The following is a 22,681-nucleotide window of genomic DNA, read 5'->3' as shown; positions in this document are numbered from 1 at the left end:
ACAGCCCTGGGGACCCCTGGAAATGCCCCCCAGAGGGGTGGAGGCTGCAAGCCCCTGCACCCGGTGCTACCCCTCTGCCCGGGCGAGAACGGAGCTGGGGGTGCCCCGGGGGGCTCCGCACCCCCCAGGTGTTCAGAGGGTATTTATTGATTTCTACAGAGGCGGATGCTGCTGCTCCGGGGGGGGCGTTGGCTTCTTATTGCGTTTTTATTGGTGTTTCAAAGGATGGGTGGCAAAAAAGGGGAATTAAAGAAGCCCAAGGGTGTGAGCTGGTGGACTGGGCAGGGGGGGCAGCCACCCCCCGAGCCCCCCATTGCATGCGAGTCAAGAGGCCGGGTCGCTCCTTCCCTCTGCGAAGTCTCTGTCCAAAGCACTAACAACTCAGCCTTTTTACGTCTATAAACAGAGAACAACAACCCAGCTGTGACTTGTCTGAGTTTCCTTCTCACCTCCCACCCCGGACCCACAGCCCCCCCAAAGCACCGAGCCCCAGGCCGAGGGGCTGTGGGAGGAAGGACACGAACCCCCTGCTCTTTTCACTTTATTTTTCTTTCTTTAAAAAAAAAAAAAAAAAAAACCAAAAAAAAAACCCAAAGGAAAGACGAACGCACCCATTCCCTTTTCCAAGCCCTTTTACAGCATGCAGGTTTAATAGAGTTTTGCTTTGTCTTAATACCTGTTTGTTGTTTTTTTTTGTCCTCATCTGGTTTGTTTTAAACACATCACGATGTGTAGGAATCTCTAAATATACCGCAAATATAAACAAAACGAAAAAAAAAGAGGAAAATATATAATATATAACAGTAGTCTAAAACATAAAGTGCACGGCAATGGCTTTGCACGACTTCTACACAGCCAGGCGGGGGGGCCCCCCGGCCCCGCTCGCCCCACCCTTCCCATCGCTAAATTAAAACCAGAATCAGTGTCTTGATTGGCAAAGTGATCGGGGAGGGGGCAGCATCTTGGCGGTGGGAGTCCCGGTGTCCGCTGGTTCCTGGCGCTGGGGGGGCCGCGGGGTGGGCTCCTCGGGTGGGTTCCTCCGGTTTCTTTTTGGATCCGAGCACAGTTCGCTCCCGGAGAGGCAGAGCTGGGGTGAGGGGGGACGCTGGGGGGAGAACAGAGCGGGGTGAGGGATGAAGGGGTCCCCGCGCTGTCCCCAGGAGGGGTGGGGGGACCCTCGGCCAGGTTACCCCAGACCCGGGGGGAACAGGCAGAGTCTTGGTTCACGCCAAGGAGAGACGTGGTTCTCTGCTTAAGCTGCTGACTAAAGGGGGGCGATTTCCAGCCCAACCATCTCAGGGTGCACACAGAGGGGAGCAACCGACCCCGCTCCGCTCCTACTGCTCCCCAGACCCCCCGGCAGCTGCCACGGGGCCCCCAACAGTGGGCACCGAGCCCCCCCAATGCCCCAGAGTCCACCATGGGTCTGGAACGGGATGAGCAGCCAGGCCCCGGGAGCCCCGCATCCAGGCGTTTGCTCCCCGATGCAGTAACTCCCCGTGCAGGTGACTCACTCCCGGCCATGAATTAAAGATGAAAGCCGCCACCGGGGCTGACAGCTGCAGGGGGAGGATCAGGCTTTTATTTCGGGCTTTTTTCACACCACAAAGCTGGTCGTGATCCAAACAGATAGCAGAGCCTGAGCCCCGCAGAGCCGGTGACGAGCGCGAGCGTGCGGCCGGGGGCGGATGAGCGCGGAACATGAGTCACTGCTGGCTCTGTTATGAATGAGGGGTGGGAAGGAGGGACAGGGGTGGGAAGGAGGGGACGGGGGGACAGAGCTGGGAGGAGGAGGGGGAGCTGGGGAGGTAGTGGGGGGACACTGGTGCCAGGGAATGGGGGTGTCACAGCAGAGGAGCAGGGACCATGGCTCTGCACCCCCAACACCACGGCGACGCAGCTCTGGGACACTCACATGTGATGCTCAAGACCAAAACCTCTCGTCTCCCCAGGCAGGACTACCCAACACCTTTTTCCTACCTAAATCCTGCTGCCTGCAGTCAGGGGTTCAGCTGCATCCCCCCCGTTCCCTGGGCTGTCCCCGGCTGCCGTACCTGTGTGGAGCGTGGGCCCGGCTCACTGCTGCTTGCAGGTGGAGAGCTTGCGGATCCTGCTGCTGGCCGAGCAGGCCTTGCGCGAGGGGTTGGACGAGGCGCTCGCCCGCCGCTCGCCCTTGGCTTTGGTGCTCAGCTGCCCCGGCTCCGTGCCGTTCATGCAGACGGGCTTGGGCAGCCCCCGGCCGCGGCTCTGCCCGTTCTGCCCCGACTCCTCCTCAGGCACCTGTCCTGCAAGGGAAGGGGGACGGTGAGGTAAGGGGGGCAGCGGTCCCGGCATCGCCACCACCCTCGCCTGGGACGCATCCTGCACCCCAGGGACACCAGAGCCTGGTTCTTCCCGCCATGGGGCACAGCACAGGGTGGCACAGAGCCCACACCTCCCTCCCCACTCCCCTGGGATACAGGGATGACCCCAGCACAGGGATGTCCTCAGGGCCATGGAGCAGCTGCCGAACCCCCCAACCCAACCGCAAAGCCTCAGATAACCCCGGCCAGAGCAAATCCTGCCCCAGTTTCCCCAACACACAAGAGAAAACCTGAAGCAGCGAGCAGGAACCACAGGCAGGAACCGTGTGTCCCCATGTCCCCTCCTCCCCAGGCCGCCGTGCCCACCCCGAGCCCCGGCTGCAGCGGAGGAAGCCGCCGCTCCTCCTCCTCCCTTCCCTGGAGAAAGGTGCGAGTCCAGCCCCATCCCAGGGAGCAGCACCCAGGGCTGGATGTATTTGGGGAGCAAACACCTGGCAGAGTCACCCACAGCTGGCAGGGGCTGGGACACTGCCTGTTCATGTCACCATTGGCCGGAGGGGACACCCCGATGGCCGAACAGCTCCAGGTCAGCCCGTGCGGGCCAGCGCGGTGACTCAGCACAGCAGGGAAAGAGCCGTTTCCAGAGGCATCCGGCACAGCCGCGGCTGGACCGGGCCCGGGGCACGGCTGGCCACCCGGGCAGTGACCGAGGGGGGACACGGCCGCAGCCCAGCGCATCCCCCGGTCCCACAGCACATCCCAGGGCCACCGAGCGGATTCAGCAGGTTCCCGGCCCCCCCACCGGATCCAGCCGCGGCAATTTCCTTCCAGCAGGAACGTCACGCTCCAGGGCCCTTCGGTTATGACTCAGAGGTTTGAGTGGAAGCGAAGGCTGTAAGATGATTATGTATAATTTTCTTTAAAGGATGCTCAATCCTTTCTCCGCCAAGGCCGACGGGCACGTCATCCCCCCCGTACTTGCGCCAGCGATCACCCCACCGCTGCCGAGCTCGGGGAGGAGGGGACACCCGGGGACGGGTGCTGGGAGAGCTGCTGCTCCTCTGGAAGACATCAGGGTCCAACTGGGACCCCCGTTCTCCGTGTCACCGAACACTCACAGAGACCCTGAGCAGCAGAGGCAGCAGGAGCCAGGACCCGGCACTGGTCACAGCCCCATGTCCAATGGGTACCAGCTTTGGTAGAGCCTTGTGGTGCGGGGACCGGGAGCAAAGCGCAGGCAGGAGGAGGCTGGAATGAAAATGCATCCCTGGAAATCAGGGAGCAGGTTGAGCACTTGCAGCCTGAGAACCAGTGAAGGGATTTCTCCTCCTAAAACCAGGCTTAGCTGCAGAGCTGGGCCCAGGCGGGCATTACCTTGAGAAATGACTCCACTGATTGATCCGTGGATCAGAGCGGGCAGCTCACCTTCCCACTGCTGTGGTGGGGACGCGCCAGCGCTGGGTGACGTTGTGCCAGGGGCTGGGGACAGGCACCCAAACACGGGAGAGGGAGGGCAGGATGGATCACGCTGCCCCAGAGCCCCCAGGGCAGGGGAGCCAGGGACGCCCCCAGGGCAGGGGAGCCAGGGACGCCCCCAGGGCAGGGGAGCCAGGGACGCCCCCAGGGCAGGGGAGCCAGGGACGCCCCCAGGGCAGGGGAGCCAGGGACGCCCCCAGGGCAGGGGAGCCAGGGACGCCCCCAGGGCAGGGGAGCCAGGGACGCCCCCAGGGCAGGGGAGCCAGGGACGCCCCCAGGGCAGGGGAGCCAGGGACGCCCCCAGGGCAGGGGAGCCCCCAGGGCAGGGGAGCAGCTGCCAAGCCCCCTAACCCAACCACAAAGCCTCAGATAACCCTGTCCAGAGCAAAGCTCAGCACCGATCCTTCCCCTCCCTCAGCTCACGCCAAGTCAATTAATATTTCTGACTAGGGAAGAAAAAAAGAATCCAAACAGTTCATTTGTCTTTTGAGTGACTCTTCCCTCCTCCCCCTCCAGAAGCGCAGTCCCAGGAGTCTATTATGGATACCGAGGAGGGAGGGTGAATCGCGAGCTAATTTTACCTCCTTCACCAATGACAGTTGCTGACGTTCAAATTAATGAAAATACAAATTCAACAGGGGATGAAGTCTTGGCAACCGCCGGCCCCCGCGGAAGCCAGTGACCCAGCGCCGTGCGGTGGAACAGCTCCATCCCACCCCGGCAGCGCCGGCCGCACCGCGCTAAAAATACAACAAATGAAAGGAGAGGCACCGGCAACGCGCGCGTTCCTCCCCACCACCTCTCACATTTCTTAATGGCTCCATCCAGCTCATTCAGGCACGAAAGTCCTTTCAGAACAAACCCGTGAAGAGCTTTTGAATCGCTGCGTTTGTCAGACGCAAACGCGCAGCCATGATTTGCGGTGAGAAACGCACCTTTCGAGCGGCAGCCTCTACCCAAAGGCTCCAGCCCCGGCTTTGTTCTCCAGCCTCGCGCCGAACGTGGAGCGAACCAGAGCCCCGAGGAAGCTGAGCAGCCGCTTGGCGCTGCAGGACGGGCTGCGGGGCTGAAAAACACCGAGCGCGGCCGTCCGAGCGGGGACGGCAGCACAAGAGCAGCGGGGATGATGATGGTGATGATGGCCAAGATGCTCATGCGTCCGCTCAGCGCATCGCTGCGTCCCCAGGGGACACGGCGGCCGCTCCCGGGGGATGAGGATGCGGCTGCTTCCTCACGGTTATTCTCGCCTCCGCTGAGATGTTTAACACCGGTTGAACCAGGGGCACGTAACATTTAAAGCTTTCTACAGAGCTGCATAAATCTTTAAATAACCCTTTAAAAATGAAAGCACGTTCTCAAGGCCCCTTCTTCCTCTGAAGAAGGTAAGATTTAACGAGGTTCCTCCTTTCCCCTCCCAAATTGAACACCCACTCCCACCTATGAGTCATTTGTACTCCGGCTCTCGCTGCCCAGCAGAACCACAACTGAATTCATCAGCCATGTATGAGTTGGGCGTTTAAGTTTTATTTTACTATGGCGTCACCGTTAGAAACGTAACACTAACTGTAACACGGGGAGTGCTGCCTGTGGGGCCACAATTAACCTTTAGGTCTCGAAACCCTCTGAAACAGCACAAATGACACACAAGAACTGCCAAAAAATCTCCCAGTAATTTGCCCGTCAGCTTCTGAAATGACAGCTCCTATTTGGGTTTAAACACCGCTGTTTGCATTAAGAGCTGATATTAGCGTTGTGGAGATGATCTCCCGCTATCCGTCACCTGCCTGTGTGGGCACATCCTGCTCAGCCCAGACGGTCACGGCCACACCAGTATGGACCAGTATGCTGCCCGGGGAGGTGGGAGGCTTGGGGGGGACATGTTGAGCAGCAGGAAGGTGCCAACATATGGGTCCCCAGTTGGGACCTCGCAGGCTCTGCTCCTCTTCCTCAGAGGAAGGGCAGAGCCCGGGGTTCGCCCACACGGATGGTCACGTACCGCAGGACAGACACCCGCCCGTGGGACAGACAGCTCTGTCCTGGACGCACAGCCACGCTCAGCTGGCGGGTTGGCCTAAGCTGCCGCTTTTTAACCACGCTGCAGTGCAGAAACCAGACAACGCGGGGCAAGCACCCCTGGAAACTTTAAACCGAAACAAAACATTTTAACCAGAGTGAGAACAGATAGGAATAAATCTGTTCAAAATCACCCGTGGGGCAGGTTGCAGGAGCGGGTTGGTTTCACAAGCCGGGTAACCTGCTCTGAAATGGGCTGCAAACCATCCCCTCCACAGTATGTTGAACCCCTACAGCTCCCCCTTCCTTAAAAACACAACGCCAAAACCTACAGAACGATTCCCTTGCGGAACAAAGTTATCTGCTTCGGATACAACTATCCTGGAGATGGGTGGGATCCTGATGCAGCTTGGGAGGAGCAAGGAGAAGGTCCTGTGCTCTGCAGCCTGGCCTAGGCTAAGCTCGAGGCTCCTCTTCTGCGGCTGATGGGAGCGCGGCGTCCTCTCCGCGCGGCTCCTCACGGCTGCTCCGCGCTCCGCTCTGTCCGCTAAGCCCTGCCTCAGCCTCCTCTGCAGCTGGGGAGCAACACAGCACTGTTAGACACGCGCACACTTGCTGGCCAGACTGACGCCGAAACAGCAGGGACAGACAGCCCGGAGGGCTGGGAGACAGCTGAGAGCAACAGAGAGCTCATCGCCCTGGATCACACACGGACCGACTGTTCCTCCCTCCTGCAGCCGGCTCGGAAAGGAAGACGTCAAACTGGGAAGGGATGGAAGTGGTGCTGGGGATGGATTTTCACTGCTGTGCTCAGGTCCTTCCAGCCCCAAATCAGAATCGCACCTTGGGCACTGATGCACAGGCTGCTCCTGGTGAGAGCTCTTATGGAGGAAGATGCCCAAACCCTGACATGGGGAAAGCACCTGGAAAGGCCTCTTCTCTCCTCCTTCTGCACTTAGAGAGGCCCCAGCAACCAAGTGTGTGCTTCAGTAAGTCAATTGCGTTAAGAGGATCCCTCCTTTCAAAAAGCCTCCGCTAGGCTGTGAGGAAAGGCCTGGCCATGGTTGGATTCTAGCAAAAAAAGTCTGTGTGATGTAAGAGAACAAGGGACAGAGCTCTGCGGGTCACCCAGCTGGCAGCGGGACATTCGTTCTATTAGAAAAGGTTCTAAATTACCCGAGTGTCACCAGTGAATCAGCACTTGGAAACAGATCTGCTCTGGTTTGGTGAGACTCCACCTGTCCAGCAGCTCCCACCCCGTCCCCGTGTGGCCGAACACCCGAGCAGGCACCGCAGTGGGGACTGTCACCCGGGGGTGTCACAGCACAGAGCCTTGGGCTCCGAGCAGCCTCTCCCCTTCTCCCCCCTGGAAGCCAATCTTGTCACGAGTTGCTGCCCAAAAATTTGAGGCATTGGGTACAATTTGAGGCTTATTACAACTCAAGGTCTGACGCTTCCTCGTTCCACAACAGTGCTTCAAAAGAGCCATTTCCACCCAACCAGGAAACCAAGAGAACAGCAAGGGCTTTGGTTGCAAGACTGGGTAAAACCAGACCTTGCTTTAAATCAGATCCACGGAAGCCACCAGGCCATTGTTAATGGAAAACTAAAGCGGTTTGCTTAGTCTGGAACTAGAGAAACCAGGTCTTGCTGCTCTGTCTCACCGCAGACATCCCCCTGCAGTCTCCTGCTCGCAAGCTGCACGGTACAGGCACAGCCAGGCCAAAGCAGGAAAAGCCACTTGATTACCACCACTTTGTAAGAACTGCCCCCATCCTTACTGGTTATCTTACCTTAAAACACCATGAAACCCCCAATAAAGAGAAAAGCAATTCTGCAACCAGATAGTTCCCCAGACTGGAGCAGAAAAAAGGGCTCAGTGCAAAGCTCCAAGCACTCATCTGCCCCAGATGTGCCATCTTCTCCACACACTGAGTCACTTTAGGGCTCTGCTCCAAAATAACTCAGCCTAGCAAAGCTGGCCAGAAGAATTAAATGTGCTAAACAGAGTCCAGCAGGAATGAGCTGTTAGTGGATGGCAGAAGGAAATGGGCAACACACAGGAAGGGGCATCCTGGCTGATCAAATAAAGCACCGAGGCATCCGGAGCACCACGGCTCGCTCGCTGTGCGTCACTCCCACCACTCAATAATCCATAATCTCCCCCACTGCTGAAAGGATTGAGACCTCGAGGCCTTTCCTGAAAAGCTTTAAATGGACCAAGAAGGAAAAGAGCCATTTCTGCACTACCCATCCCAGCATCATTCTCTCCTACCTGGTACTGTGAAGTCCTGAGTGTAGATGATATCATCTTCAATGTCATACAAGTCATCATCTTCTTCCTCATTGTAGCCATGCAGATCTTCCAGATAAGGCACCGCCGTCATACTTCTCCACCTGTCCTTTGTTTCTGGGCTGGGGGGTATGGGCACCAGAGCCTCTGCCTGAGCGTGTTTCTTACGAAACCAACTGCAAAGAGTCCGAGAGCAGAGTTTCGTCAGTACAGCTTCGTTTTGCGGAAGGCACGGAGAAATCCTCGACACTACGAGATCACAGATGGTTTGGGTTGCAGGGACCTTCCCAGCTCCCCCAGTGCCCCCCCTGCCATGACAGGGACACCTTCACCACCTCAGGGTGCTCAGAGCCCCGTCCAGCCTGGCCTGGGATGTCTCCAGGGATGGTTCATCCACCACCTCTCTGCCCAACCTGGGCCAGGCTCTCACCACCCTCAGGGCCAACAATTCCTTCCTCATGTCCAGCCTGAATCCCCCTCCTTTAGATTAAAACTATCACCCTTGTCCTGTCCAAGGATCAGCTGCACTGCTGTGCTCACCTTGCTAAACGTTACGCAGATGCCGCTCACCTGCACAACGGGACAGTCAGAGTTTCACAGTGGGGAGCAGCCTACAAGCTCTAAGCCCTTTTCTCCTCTCAAAGCTTAATTTGGGCTACAAAAGGTGCCGCTTCAGGAAGCAACTCTCTGAAAACCCACCTCAAAAGCAGAACATGGTCTAAAAATACGCCTTTGTGGCACATTTACACCTCGACCTGACGACTGCTGCCATAGACGAGCCCGGTGTGACCTGAGCGTTGTCCCCCGTGGCGCGTGCCGGCAGCTCCTGGCCGGTAACCGCGGCGGAGGCCTCGCCAGTCACCAACGGGCTCCTACAAACCTGAGCCATCTGCTTTTTATCACTCCGGTTCCAAATTCATTAGGGGAAGCGAGGCTTGGATGCACCTCCTGCACAGCAGAGCTGTAATTAGAGTTCTGTTCTAGTCTTACATTGACAGCAGGCCTGGAAAAAGCGGCGTTCTAACAAAACTATCCAGCTACGGCGAGGAGATCAGCAGGTGAAAATGCAGCTGCTGGGACAAGTCAGGTAGGATTCAAAGGAGCGAAGCCTCATCCAGAAACCCTGCTTCACAATTAGCAGTTTTAAAGCGTTTTCTCTGTAGGGACTGAGTTTTAAAGTCAGGCTATTGCTCCACAGCATCTCTCCATCTGCAGCAAGAGAGCGGAGTCGTCCCTGGAGCTGGAGATTCACAAGGAAACATTGTGTGACCTCTGGGTCATGAAGAGTGAGGTCAAGGAGAAACAAGACCAGAACGACTGCCAATAACGGGGTATTTCAAAGGGAGAAAGCCTAGAGGTCTGCAGCAACTGGTGGTTTTATTTTGCTGTTATTTTGGCTCTGCCTCTTTTCTTTCCTTCCCTTCTGTCCTACTTAGCAGGAGAGTAAAAATAGGTTTTTATTAACAGCAGAAACCTGAATCACTGTACTCTAGTCATAATGATTCCATCCTCTGGGAGGTGATTTCAAATACTTGCATATGCATACATGGTAATGAGGATATAGAGCGAGGAGAGAAATTCATTGAAGTTCTAAGAAAATCAAAGACCTCTTAGAAGGAGCCTCAAGCAATTCGGTACGAGTAGCAGAGTATTTCCTGGCAAGCAATTTTCCAGCAGGGACAGACACTCTGCTTTCCGCACTGGTGCTAAATGGCATTAGTGCAGGTTGGCTCTGCAGCGAGGACCACGGGCTCCACCAAAGGCTCCACAAGCTCCTGCCCGCTGCCCGGGGCAGAAAGCGGCTCCGCCACCGGCAGGGATGCAGAGAAGGTCCCTGCTCACCCTATTTCACCATTCAGTCGTTTGCCGAGCCAACTGACCCAGCACAAATGGGAAAAGCTTCTGCAGATCTCAAGCGAACAGCTCCTGGCTGAGACAGATCCCTCGCTGCTCTGGGAAATGCGTCCCAGCCATTCCCAGCCTTCGAAAGGCAGCAGTAACGAGATCATTTCTTACTACACTGCAAGCTCGTCGAGAGCGCCTGCGAAGCACAGCCAGCAGTGCAAGAATTAACTGTGATCCTGCCAGTTAAGAAGTGGGGTCCAGACGGGCTGCTGTAATCTATGGGGAGATAAGACAGCAAGGGTCAAGGACTGAGTGAAAAAAGGAATCTGGGTCGACCAGCGCTTAATGAGCCTGTCTGCTCCGCAGCTTCCAAGCTCGATTTTTACATCACAAGCCATCACTCTGCTCTTTTCAAGCTCTGGTATAAGCAAGGTTAAAATAAGAATCAGCAAGCACAGCTGCAGCTTCCAAACACTTACAGCTAATTCACTTCCCATTCTAGGTCACTAATATTTCAGTTTGCTTGCTTTGTATATGGACAATTTTGTCTGCAACCAGATGCCAAGTGGCAGATCGTCACCCTGCCAGCATGGACCGGTTATGGATGAGCATCCAGCTCCGGTGAGGCCATGTCAGGGTCACTGTGACCAGGAGCAGCTGATGGCACCCCAGTCTCGCTTGGCCCTCGCACACACACATGGAGGGCACGCAGCAGCGCACCCCGGGGAAAGGCACCACGTGCCAGCAATAAGAACACAGCGGCCTCCCTGCAACCACCGCTGCAGCTCCTGCAACATCAAGAGATGTCCAAGTTCTTAACTCCGATCCATAAGAGACAAGAAAGACGTAAGGAGGAGATCCAGTTTTCTTCTCGCTCCCCCTGTGCGGGCACAGGCGCCAGGAGCACCCTCAGCACCTGCAAAGGCACCTACAGTGGCAGCAAACCCCAGTTTTCAAGGGTTGTGTGGCCAAGCAGCCGCCCCCACATCTCCCAGGGGGTGTAAAAGCACCCGGGGGCTGCACAGCAGCCTCGGGAGAGGACACCAGCCCAGCGGGGTCAATTCGCACCGTCACTAATAAGAAGTGGAAGTGTCTTCCTCTTTCTTGCTATAAACTCATGCAATGAGTGAACAAATTAAGTGTGACACTTCTGGAGAAGGAAGGCAAGATGGTTGCCTTGGAAACAAGGGACAGAGGTAGAATTCTGCATCCACTTCATCACTCTAAGTGCTGCAGCAGGGTCAGTGAATTAGTTACAAACTGCGGTATATGAACATTAAGCCCTCCAGCAAAGCCTGGGGTGGAGAGGAGATGGACCCCATCCCAGGAGCACAAAATACTCACAGAGGTGACTGAAAGTGTCAGTTTTGTACCAAAAATCACCCCATTCAGATCCTTCTGGGAAGAGCAGGTTTCAAGGCTCTTTCATTGCTATTCAGGGGTCAGCTTCTGGCGGTTCGTAAACTAAGATGACAGACTGAGAGAGCTTTAATTCATTTCCATTTACAACTCGTAGGCTGCGCTGCACAGATTGACTGCGTTTGAAAAGCCTCTGAGTGCAAAGAATAAGGGAATTTGGTTTAATTCAGCAGGACAAAGCTAAAGCGCAGGAACAGGAGTCAGATGCAAGAGTTTGGCTGCAGAAGAGGAGGAAGGCGCTGGCAGGTAGAGAACTGAGCGGGCTTTTCCTACAGCGTTTGTCAGCCAGGGGAAAGCGCTTGGAGCAGCTGACAAGAATAAAGGAAGGAATGGTGGAATTACCATCACCGGGCCATAAACACGTGCCTGGCTGCCTCCTGCAGCGCTGTCGCTTCATGGAGCGACACTCAGTGCTTCCTCAGCACTTCCCCTCACCCACTGATTAAGCCTTTTATCCAAGGTACAAGCTGTTTCTCCAGCTCGGGATGGATCCCGAGTGCCCAGGACACGCTCTCCGTGGTTCCTTCCTGCAGGATGGGGAATGCAGCCCCTTCCCCTCGTGCTGACACCAGCCCAGCCACATTCAGCTCCAGGGACACGGGGGCTGTTCCCACTGGTTTTCACTGCGCTTTGATCATCCCAACTGCCCGTATGAGCAACTCACCAGCACCATTGGCTCAAAGACATAAAAGGAGACGTCAGCAGGCACTGGGTAATTCTGGTGTGAGCCAGGATCCCGCTCAGCAGGGCCGCCCGGGTACGGCCCTTGATGTTTCTACAGTCTAGTTCCTGTGCCTTAACACATGCTTTGGTGGGAGGAGTGCAGAGAGACTCTAAATCATTAATGGCTATTACTCCCACGCACACTAGAAATCTAAGGATTCTAGAAATCAAATCTTCCCTTACTAAAATGCTTTCCAAAAACCCTCCCCCAATACCAGAATGGCTACCTGTTGCCTTTCTGATTGCTTTGTTTAATTAAAAAAGAGAAACAATTAAATCAGGGTCAGGTTAAGCATAAGGGTTAGGCTTCTCTTGTATCTAAAGAAAAGCCAAGAGAACCAAATGCTGGCTCCTTCGGCACGAGGCTGCTCCACAGAAAGGAGATGGATGGGCACATCCGAAGCCCACGGCCTGCACAGTGCCTCATGTAACCATCAAGATGCCACAGCGCGAAAACGCCTGTTAAGAGGCACTAGTTCAGCTCACAGAAGAGATTAAGCCTGGAAATGCTCCTGTGTTTGCAGGCGGAGGCTGTGATCCTGCAACTCTGTGCAGCTGCACTCGGTGCCGGAGCCTGGGGCTGTGCCAGAGCCCGCGTGCACGGCCGCTCCGCGCCAGGAGCTGCTCCAGTTCCTCTGCTGCCCGCGGGTCTCCAGAGAACCCTCTCCGAAACCTCTCTGCTGTGGCTGGGCAGGGCTGACGCAAAACCCCCCGCCACACGGGAGGAGAATCAGATCTGGTATCTAGAGCTGGATAAGTAGCTCAAACACCAAGCAGAGCGCGACACGGGAGAACCAAGCGCTGCCCCGGGCTTGCTGTGCCTGGGACCCATGGTGTGAGAGGGAATCAAGGGCTTGCTCTTCTCAACACCCACCAACGTGCTGCAGACACTGAATTCCTGCCATGCTGCCTCACAGCGCTCACTGACAAGCAGATCCCAGCCCCACCAGCAGCTCTAACGAACAGGAGAACGACTTCATTACGAAGCACAAGAGCGCGCAGGGCCCTGCTGGCTGGCTGGGAGCGCTCTGGTCCTCGGCAGCGGATGGGACGGCAGTCGGTAACAGCAGGAGCTGCTGTTTTAAGCCCGGCTCTACACGGTGCTTTCAATGCCAGGCGGTGTTGAAGGGGTCGCTCCAAGCAGGCGTGTGCATGGGAAATGCAGCCCAGAAATGAACCGCCTGCCCCCATCACCTCCCAGAGCCCAAGAACAGCCCATGCACAGCGCTTTGAAGGGTCGGCCTGTCCGCTTCATTAACAGCATGGGCAGCTCCATCAGAGCTGCTCCCCGGGCTCTCTGACCCTCGCCAGGGCAGGAGGCAGCTGCTCCGAACGCCACTGCTGCTCCGGCCGCTTTTGTTCTGCGGCCCCTGCAGATGTTTTCCTGCCACGACACCCACCAGGGTCCAGCATCCCGCAGCACGCGGCTACCGCTGCTGGTTTTGCAGAGGCACAGCAAGGAAACAGAACAGTGCTGTTCCTACCAGCCCCTCGCCGCCCAGGACCTGAGCCGTGTTTTTAGGGGGCTCCACGAGCTCCCGGGTGGTGTCGGCAGCTGCGGTGCAGCCGGCAGCTCTGCCCGTCCTCGGCAGCACCTCCCATTCCAACGGCAGATAAGCTGATGCAGCCTCCGCGCTGGAGCATCCTTATGATGCTTTTTGTTCTTGTGCTTTTATCCGCCCAGGAAATCTCTGCTCAGAGGCAGCGTGTTCAAACAGATCCTTAGAAAAGAAAAAAGCCTTGGAGATAACGGGGCCTTTCCCCCCCGTCAAACAACGGGAAGGATAAAGGAGGAGGATATGGAGGAGGGAGGAATATGACATTAAAGAGAAAGAAAAAGCTTTTCCTATTGTCCTGGAATGCTTTTCCACATACTGGTTCCATATGGAGCAAATACCGAGGGATATTTCTGTCACCAGCCTCTCCAGAAAAACAGAACTAACACACATTACTAAACAGCCCTAGTTCAATAACCCAGCTTTAAGGAACCCCTGTTCTGCTCCATTAACACTGGCTGACCTCTGCAAAAAAACATCCAGAACCTTGATTATTAAAAACCAGTCACGCTAGAAACATATTCTCAATATATTCATTATTTACTGGTTAGCAATTTAAATGCTTTAACCGGATGCTCTAATAGGAGGGAAAAAAGCCAAGTAGAGGTTGCCAGAGCTCCAGCAGAGCTGGAGGAAGGGTATCTAGTGACTTCCATGTGGCTGCTGTCAGAAGGAAAAATGAGTTGAGAGCAATAGCACAGGTACATTAGCATAAGAAGCAGAAAGAGAATGACTAATAGGAAGAAGCTGAACACTCACTTGTGCTGCCTTATCTGCTGTATTGAAAATCTCTTGGCTGGGTCGTATTCAAGCATCCCTGAAAAGAAGGAAAAAAAAGTGCAGGTGTGATCACAGGTGCTCTCGGTCAAGTCCAGGACAGGAAGCACAAAGCTCTGCCCTTCCCTCCCGCCCCCCTCCCCAGCAGGGCCGCATCCAGCCCCCCCCCGGCAGCTCAGGGAGCTCAGCACGGAACCCAACTCACTGCTGAGCACCCGAGCAAGGCTGTTCCCCGGTTCCTCCCCATGCAAAGGGGATCTGGCCTCTCTCTCCATCACCCTGCGGGGACAGCGGCTCACAGAGCCCTGGATCGCACATCCCAGCACATCCCCAGGCAAAAACCACCCAAGATTTTCTATCTCTGAGATAACGCTGTTGAGCCCTCTCCACGGAAGGGTCAAAGCCTTGGGCACCGTGTATCTCCAGTGGCTCAGCATCACAGAAACTCTGATTTAGTGAAATTCTATTCTGGAAGTACAGCCAGCAAGAACCCACCAAAAAAATCAACCTACTCTCCATCCTTCTGCCCCAGCCAGGAGTTTGATTTCTGGCATTGCCTGCAAGGATAACTGGGGTGCGGGTAGGAAGAGAAGTGGTCGATCTGTTTTCTTTAGAAGAGCGGGAGCTGGATTCCTTTGACACTCCTGACGTGCCCACTTGGCTCCGCTGTCTCTACAAAGTTCACAACTCAACGGAAAGGAAGCAGCAAATTTTGCCATATTCTCCAGAAACCGGGCAATGGGACCTAACGAGTCTCAGCCAGCAGCACCCAAGACACTCTCCAACGACGGTTCCAAGAACATATTCACCTAATGAATGTCAAAGCCTCACTGCTGTACAGGACAAGGAGGTTGTGTTTACGGGGTGATAACCCCGTGTTGCTCTCCAGTCTTGCACAGGTCGCTGAGGTTCGGCAAAGAGGCGAGAGAACAGGAGGGGCCCATCCAGCAAGCAGCAGAGCAGAAAGGCTGGAAGCAGCACAGCAGGAAGGCGCAAGGGCTTCGCAGAGCAATTTCTGCCATACTGTTGAACAAAGGTCATGCAGCAACCCCACATTGTGAAGGAATTTCTCCTCGCCTTACAAGATCACCAAGTTCAGGCTAAAGTTCTGCACGTCCCAGCAGATCCAGCCCAGAATTCCCCACAGAATCCGGGGTGCGGTGGAGCTCCCAGGGCTCCTGCGTTTCAGTCTGGGAGGAATTCCATGGGAAGCTGTGGAGCAGGGGCCGGAGCGGCCTCAGCAGCAGCTCCCGTGGCCACGGGGACACAAACACGGAGCGAAGCAAACGCTGATTGAGGAACGACAGCTAACGAAGAATTTCAGTGCATTTACCAGATGAAAGTGGTACCAGCAGAGCATAAAATTTGAAGGTAAATTATTAAAAGAGGCCTAACAGCGCCAGTTACAAACAGCTACGTGCAGACAGCTGTATTGTTCAAGCAATTAGAGAGGCATAAAGATGATAATTGACCAAAAAGGATATTTAATGCAAAAGGACTGTATTTTAGGCAATGTTTGAAAGAAAATGGAAGGGCCAATCACTGAAAATGTACGTTCACGCATTCAGCTCCGTGACTCACTCATGGCAGCTCTGTGGCTCAAGTCCTGCACTGAAAAAAGCCTTAAAGACAAAACATCATGTACTATTCAGAAGTCAAGTCATCTACCGGAGCCTGCCCACAGCAACCACACGCTCTCTACCATTTACGGTAAAGATTTCCGCGCCGTTTATCTGCGAGGGGAGATGAGAGCGTGAGCGCTGCGACAGGGCGATCCTTCGGGGGATTGCAGCAGGATCTGCTCTGCCCGTACATGGGATGCCCACGCATTGCTCAAACCCCTTCCCAATTCTGCCTAATCTGGAAACTGGAGACCACGAGTGTGCCTGGAGCTCCTTGCAGCCTCCAGCCCATGCACCTCAATAATGGTGAACACCCAGCAACATAGAATATCTGGTCTGTTGTTTGAGAAGCAGGAGGAAATGCAGCAGCAAGAGGAAATAAACTCAGCCTGCACTACACATCAGGCTCCGACCTGGATCACCGTTTAAAACAATCAATATAAAAGCAGTATAAGAGCAATTTGTAAAGTCAAGCAGGACCTTCTCCCTCTCCTTCACCTTCCTCAGCATGGCTGGGTGTTCTGAGCAGACTCTCCCTCTGCAAAGCTGGAGTCTCTGATCACAGCCAGCCTGGGGGGGACAGACAGACACCAGCCCAGCTTGGGGGACAGACAGCTCCAGGATTACAGCATCCCACTGTCCCCAGGACACACATCCTCCCAGCAACCCGGCACCGAAAGGTCACCGTGGTTACGCAGAGTGAGAACACAAAACGCTGAGAAACTAAACAGCTTGTCCCCGGTCACAAAGTCGGTAGCAGGGCCTGGAAATAACTGCATACACTTAACGCACAGGCTGCAGGCCCAAAGCTTTCTCTTCCAGGAGAAGCGCATTAGCAGAGGAGGAAGAAAAGCTGACCTTGTGCATTTCTCCTGTCCAGAAGCAAACTGCTTATGAGTTGATAAGTCATGTGCAGATGGTGACAGCAGAGCCTTAAGGCTATTTATAAATGCTTCCACTCTGACACATCTTTACTGACTGCACACAGAAGCCAGACAGTACTGGCCCCTCTATTTTCCTTCAGTGAGGAGTACAAATAAAGCTTCATTCCTCACTACAGAGAAAAAGAGGAGCAGCATCCCAGCTTATCTGTTGAAATATGCTGTCACACAAGTCTCTTTACAAGTCAAATGCCATAGAAGCCTTAGGTCCTCTAAATTCTGCTGCTTCTGTAAAGAGGAACAAAGGCATAAAACCAAGCTCAAGGGGTGGGGAAGTAAAAGAACCCTACAAAAGTAGTCAGAAAAACCTTAAAAAGTGTATTTTAGTATTTGCTTCACAGGCAGACTTGTACTGTGGTCACCACAGCACTTATGGGCAGAGAGGAAACAAGCACTTTGCAGCACGCTGAATTCCTTTCAATGAAAGCAGAACAAACGCTTGCAGCACTGCAGAGTGCTTTAAGAGTCTTTTAAAAGCAACGCAAAGGCGGAACGAAGTCTCTAATGAGATGGAGCTGAGCTGTGGGTGTCTGTGCAGCTCACGCGAAAGCATCAGCCATCCATCGACAACATCCGAGCTGCGGGCTCCGCATCCAGCCCCAACCTGCTGGAGGCACCTACCGGGAAATGCAGCTGTTCTGGAGGAAAAGCAGGAACTAAATAAAGCATTCAGGTTTTGTCACCATGGCTACGTAATATCAGCACCGCGAGGCTCAGCCCTGGTATCTGCGCGGCCTCCAGAGCGGAGCAACCGGGCAATCCCACACTAATTCCATCACCTCGGGTCCGCTGGAAACAGCAAAGTGTCAAACCAAACGGGTGGAATAGCAGGAGGTGTTGCCAGCTTTTGCTGTCTAACAGGTGCAGATGACACGAGGGCTGGGAGAGCGTTCTCAGGCAGGATGGAGAGAGGGCGGTTAAAGGATCCTTGTGACTCCCCAGCGCCTGGGAGAAAGGGCCGGGTGTAGAGACACAGACACGTCCCCAGGCGAGCTCCTGCGCACCCGACCTGCATCTCACAGCATCCAGACACGGGATGGGTGAGGACAGATGGCAGCTGGGGTGAAGGAAGCGACTCAGGCCGAAGAGATGGACAGTTCTGGACAGCAGGTGCGAGGGTCCTCTGCTTAAAGTGAGGCAGAAGGAAGAGCAGGAGACTCTGACCCCAGGTCTCATATAGGGGATGGAAAGAGAAAGGGAAGCGTAAGATTTGAGGCTATGAGCGTCCTCAGGATGAGAAAGAGCAACAACCACCACACCCATTTTCCCTGGGGGGCAATACAAAGTGCAGCAAGAGGCTCATCCCCAACCCCTGAGGGTTTCTGGTGGATGCTGCAGCAGCTGATGGGCCCCTGGATTTCCTACATTTGGGCAATGCCCAAACTCACAAGAAAAGGTCATGTTTTGCCTCAGGATTCACAAATTGAACCCCAGACGTAGATCAGGATGTGGCTCCATGGGGCAGGCGGGTATGACATGAAACACGGGGTGGCTGGGAGTGCCGCGTTGGTCCCGGCAGAACGGCCGAGACCCCAGCAGCGCCGGGACAGCTCGCAGCTGTGCCTTGTGCAACGCTTTCCGAAAGCTGTTAAAGCCAGTTAACACCTCTTGAAATGGAAATAGCGTATTTCATAACCAGTATGGGGCCAGATAAGCTAAAATAGCCTCCCACGAGGGGGACCGGCAGCTCCTCGGCGGCGGGGGCCATGGGAGCCCCGCTAAGGCAGCAGCAGCACAGCCGGACACACAGCACCACCTGCCGCCGCCCAGCACGCAGCGGCACCGAGCCAGGACACCGTGGGCACGGCACCGCGGCCGAGGGGACCCCACAGCCCACGGGGCGAGCCCAGGTGGGGGCTGCAGCTCTCACAGGGACCGGGAGCCCCCAGGCAGCGCAGCTTTTCCCGCACAGGAACAACCACTGATGGTTGTAGCGCAAAGCACAGCTGTAAAACGCTTTGAAATCGGTAACCTTTTGGCTAGCCACAAACTGCAACGGCAGCACCAGGTCGCGGCACAGGACACGGCCCCTCCCCGTTTGGCACTGACACCCATGTGACCAGCGGCCCTGACGCCGCTGTGGGCCGGAGGAAGGGAAGTTGACTCAGTGCCCCACAGCCCTTCACCCACACCAGCCCCAAAAGCAGAAAATCAACCCAAAATGAGACGGCTCCATTTCACATTTGGGGTTTGATCTTTCGCAAACGGCTGAAGACAAAGCAGAGGGAGTGAGGGATGGGGCTGAGCGGCTGCGCTGTCCGGAGCGGCAGGAACTGCTGCATGGGCTGTCCCGCTTCAAAAGAAGCAGAGACTGGTCAGCACTAAACCTCAAACTACTGCAGTGAGTGACAGAACAAAAAAAACCAACCAAAAACTACAACCCTCTCCTTCCGCCCAGAAAATGCTGCTCCTGTTGTGGAAGTGGGTACCAGGCACTGCTCCAATATCCTTGCAACTCTGAATCTGCGGGGAAGGAGAGAACAACTGGGACAGCAGCAAATAAGTTCAGGGCAGAGGCTGATGAGGAAGGACAGCAGAACCTGAGGACTCAGTATTTCATGTGATAGAAAACTTGGGGAAGGAATTTGAGCATTCTCACTTGCAAAACCTGCAACGCTATGATGTCATTTCTAATTTAACCTCTTGTGGGCTCGGTCTTTAGGTTTAAAAGCTTCTCAGAGCGCAAGAAACATAACGCAGGAACCAAAACTCTGAAGAGAAGTGACTGCAAGCCACCCAGGGTTTAGTGTATCAAGAAAAGACCAGCGTTAAAGATCTTTAAAGTCTTATCATGAGGTTCCCAAGTGTATTCTCCCTTTCTGACAGGATCCTGTATCATCGCAGGATGCTTGGAATGCAGCTCTCCCCTGGTATTGTGCAAGCTGAGCATTGCTGCACCTGTGAATTTACCCTTTTAGAGCCAACTGGGAGACTCACCTCGCAATAAGTCTGAGAGCGGGGGACCACAATCCTCTGGAATTGTGTAGTCACCTTTCCCGATGTTTTCAAATAATTTATAGATATTATCCCCTTCAAAGGGGTATAGACCCGTTGTAATGTTGTATCTGTAAAGGCAAAAGGAGAAGCTGCATGAGAAACAGCACTTCTGTGACTACATAAGGCATTCAGCTCTTCTGTGACTACATAAAACAAAAGGAGCCAACAGGAAACTAAAGGAGGAATAACTGACAGTATTTGGAACGTCTCTTGAAACTTAGACTCGTTTTATCACGGCCTCTTCATCCACATGAGTCAAACCCACCAAGACATCTCCCTGACAGGCCAGGATGGAATTCAATAAACCCTGGAGATATTTGTGGTTTCTATTATTACAGTAGCTGCGCATCTTGGATGCTCAGAAACAGCCGGCAGAGTTACTCACTGAGAATAAAAGCGACTTTTGGCAGAATCACAAGCACTTTGGGGAGCACACACCCAGCCAAAGAGGGACCAACACACCCCCGGCTCCACCAGCACCACAAAGAGCAGCAGATAGCACAAGACTGAGCTATTTGAGGGCTTGTCGGGCACTTACAGCGTGACCCCTGCAGACCAGATGTCGACTTTAAAGCCTGAAAAGGTGTCAAGGCCATTGGCGATTTCTGGCGGCTGGAATGCTGGCGACCCTTGGCTTGTCCTGCACGTGTCGTCCTCTGCGAACGGATGCAACGCCTGCGGCAGAACACACGCATTAGTCTCGAGCTTTGAAGGCAGATTGTAACTGTCAGAGAAGTTTTACCTGGGGAAAAAACAAGAGGAAAACTCCACTACTGAAGATCTGAGAACACGGTGCCACAGCAACCATGCAGTCTCCATATAAAAAAGGACAAGGTTACATAACTTATCGGCCACCTCACCACCCTTTGGGGTTTGTCCAAGATCAATGCCTTTCTCTATGTGCTTCCCAGATGGAAGTTCTGCGCTGTTATCAACAAAAGCGTTTTGCCAATTGCAATAAATATTCAGAGTCGCTCCAGAGCGCTCTGCAAGTTGAACGGAACAAAAGCCTAAGTGCACAATAAATCACGCCACAAAGGTGACCTAAATCCGGAATGTCACGCTTCCCGCGTTCCCAACTTCGCCGCAGTCCCCACATACCTCTGCTACCCCTAAATCAGAGATTTTCAGTGTTCCATTGGTTGTTAGCAGGAGGTTCCCCGGTTTTATATCCTTGTGGACAATCCCTTGGCTGTGCAAGTATTCTAAGCCGTCTATGAGCTGACAAAAGTACCTGCAGAAAGATTTAGAGGGGGGGAAAAAAGTCAAGCACTTCCATAGACTGAGACCACGTGAAGCACCGATCACACATAAAGCACAGAGTGCTGCTATAGGAGACAAGTGCTTACCCGTGAGCCTGAAAAACTGGAAACCTCTTTTCTGGGACACTGTCCAGCATCTCCTGCATCCCACACACACAGTACTCCATCACCATATACGTGGAGGCTGAGTTAAGGAAGGTTCAACACTTCGCAGACCTGAAACGGGAGGCGAACTCCACAGCAATGAAGGTGGAGACATCACAAGCGTGACAAATAGGATAATACAGAACGCGAGGAGAGGCTGGAGCAGGTTCTCCCAACACCCCAGCTGGAACTACAGCTCCTGTCGTCTTCCTCAAAGTCCCAAAACGATAGGGTTGTGTGTGTTATTTAACAGACGCCACTTACCCCCATCCCCATGGGAGCGTTTCAGTAGCAAGAGAAACGATCCCCCAGGGAGCTTTTTGAAACTTCACGGATAAAAAAAGTTACAACAGAACGCCAAGAACTGGTGGCACTTTTAGCATTTGTTCCCTTGCAGCGTATTCTAGTTTTCACCTCCTTAAGCCTTAAAGCCGGGGCCAAACAACAGAAATTACGCAAGTGCCCAAAGCGATGATTTCCCTTCGCTTCTAAAGGGGCTCGCAGAACAGACGCTGGGACATCTGGTGGCTTTGGCAAGCGAGTGCACCTCGAGATAAGGAGCAGAGCGGAGCCCGCGGCCTCCAGCAGTTCTCTGGTCACACTAACGATTCCTGGCAGGCGCCTGCTTAACCTAAGCCTAAAATAAGTTGCTTATGTCCCAGGATTCCATCCTAACTCTTGAGGTAGGAGAGGTTAAAGAGATGACCGGCACTTTAAGTGGGATCTGTGCTATAGATTGCGTCGCCCTGTTGTACCACGTTCTATCCGGGAGCTCACAACGCTGTCCAGACTCTTTAAATTCCTGTTGTGCTCGCTGGATGAGCTGCTCTTCACAGTGACACTAAAGTACCGTCAGATTGTTACAATGGGCACAACGTCACCCAGTAAACCAGCGGAAAGAACTCCCCAAATTCATTCCAACCATTTCTTATTCTGGAAGACACCTGTGAACTACTTACGTCTCAGTGATGTGGAAAACATCAGCCCTCTCACCTCCAAGAGAATAACACTAACAGCAGATGATACAGTTCAGCTCCTGGGCCCGAAAGGACAGGCTGATTTCGGTTTCATCAGCTGCCAGACTGTTCTTTTGAAACTGATCCACCTCGAATTGATCAACCAGAGCAGAACACAGACTTTCAGGCTGGAGCAGATCCATTCCAGGTGATGAATCACCCCCAAGCACACGCCGGTCATGGAGCTGGTGGAGAAGGCACCAGGTGGGACACTGATATTGAGCCAGCTTCATGTGTCGCCTGGATTAGTTCTCCAATCATCAGCAGCGCTGCATTCCCAGCCACAGCAGCTCA

At 54.2% G+C, this 22,681-nt stretch overlaps 1 protein-coding gene across 3 annotated transcripts in view; it reads right to left on the bottom strand.

The window, feature by feature from the left end:
* Positions 1-188: 188 nt before the first annotated feature.
* The window catches only part of STK11 (serine/threonine kinase 11), a 30,072-nt gene continuing 7,579 nt past the window's right edge, over positions 189-22,681 (bottom strand). The window contains exons 3-10 of one of the 3 annotated variants that reach the window (XM_065858038.2): positions 21,315-21,404; positions 21,067-21,199; positions 20,504-20,640; positions 19,906-20,033; positions 14,388-14,445; positions 8,068-8,261; positions 2,055-2,285; positions 189-1,105 (exon numbers count right to left, since the gene is read on the bottom strand). In XM_065858038.2, coding sequence (XP_065714110.1) covers positions 2,077-2,285; positions 8,068-8,261; positions 14,388-14,445; positions 19,906-20,033; positions 20,504-20,640; positions 21,067-21,199; positions 21,315-21,404 — 949 coding nt within the window. In that variant the 3' untranslated portion in view covers positions 189-1,105; positions 2,055-2,076. Of the gene's footprint in view, positions 1,106-2,054; positions 2,286-5,283; positions 6,368-8,067; positions 8,262-14,387; positions 14,446-19,905; positions 20,034-20,503; positions 20,641-21,066; positions 21,200-21,314; positions 21,405-22,681 lie in introns of those variants that run through there. The other 2 variants (XM_065858041.2, XM_065858040.2) reach the window with 2 other exon arrangements.

The sequence above is a fragment of the Patagioenas fasciata genome, chromosome 27 (assembly GCF_037038585.1).
Source record: "Patagioenas fasciata isolate bPatFas1 chromosome 27, bPatFas1.hap1, whole genome shotgun sequence".
Classification (NCBI taxonomy): Eukaryota; Metazoa; Chordata; class Aves; order Columbiformes; family Columbidae; genus Patagioenas; species Patagioenas fasciata.
Note: the sequence above shows the minus strand (reverse complement) of the source record. Positions and strands in the feature narration are given on the sequence as shown.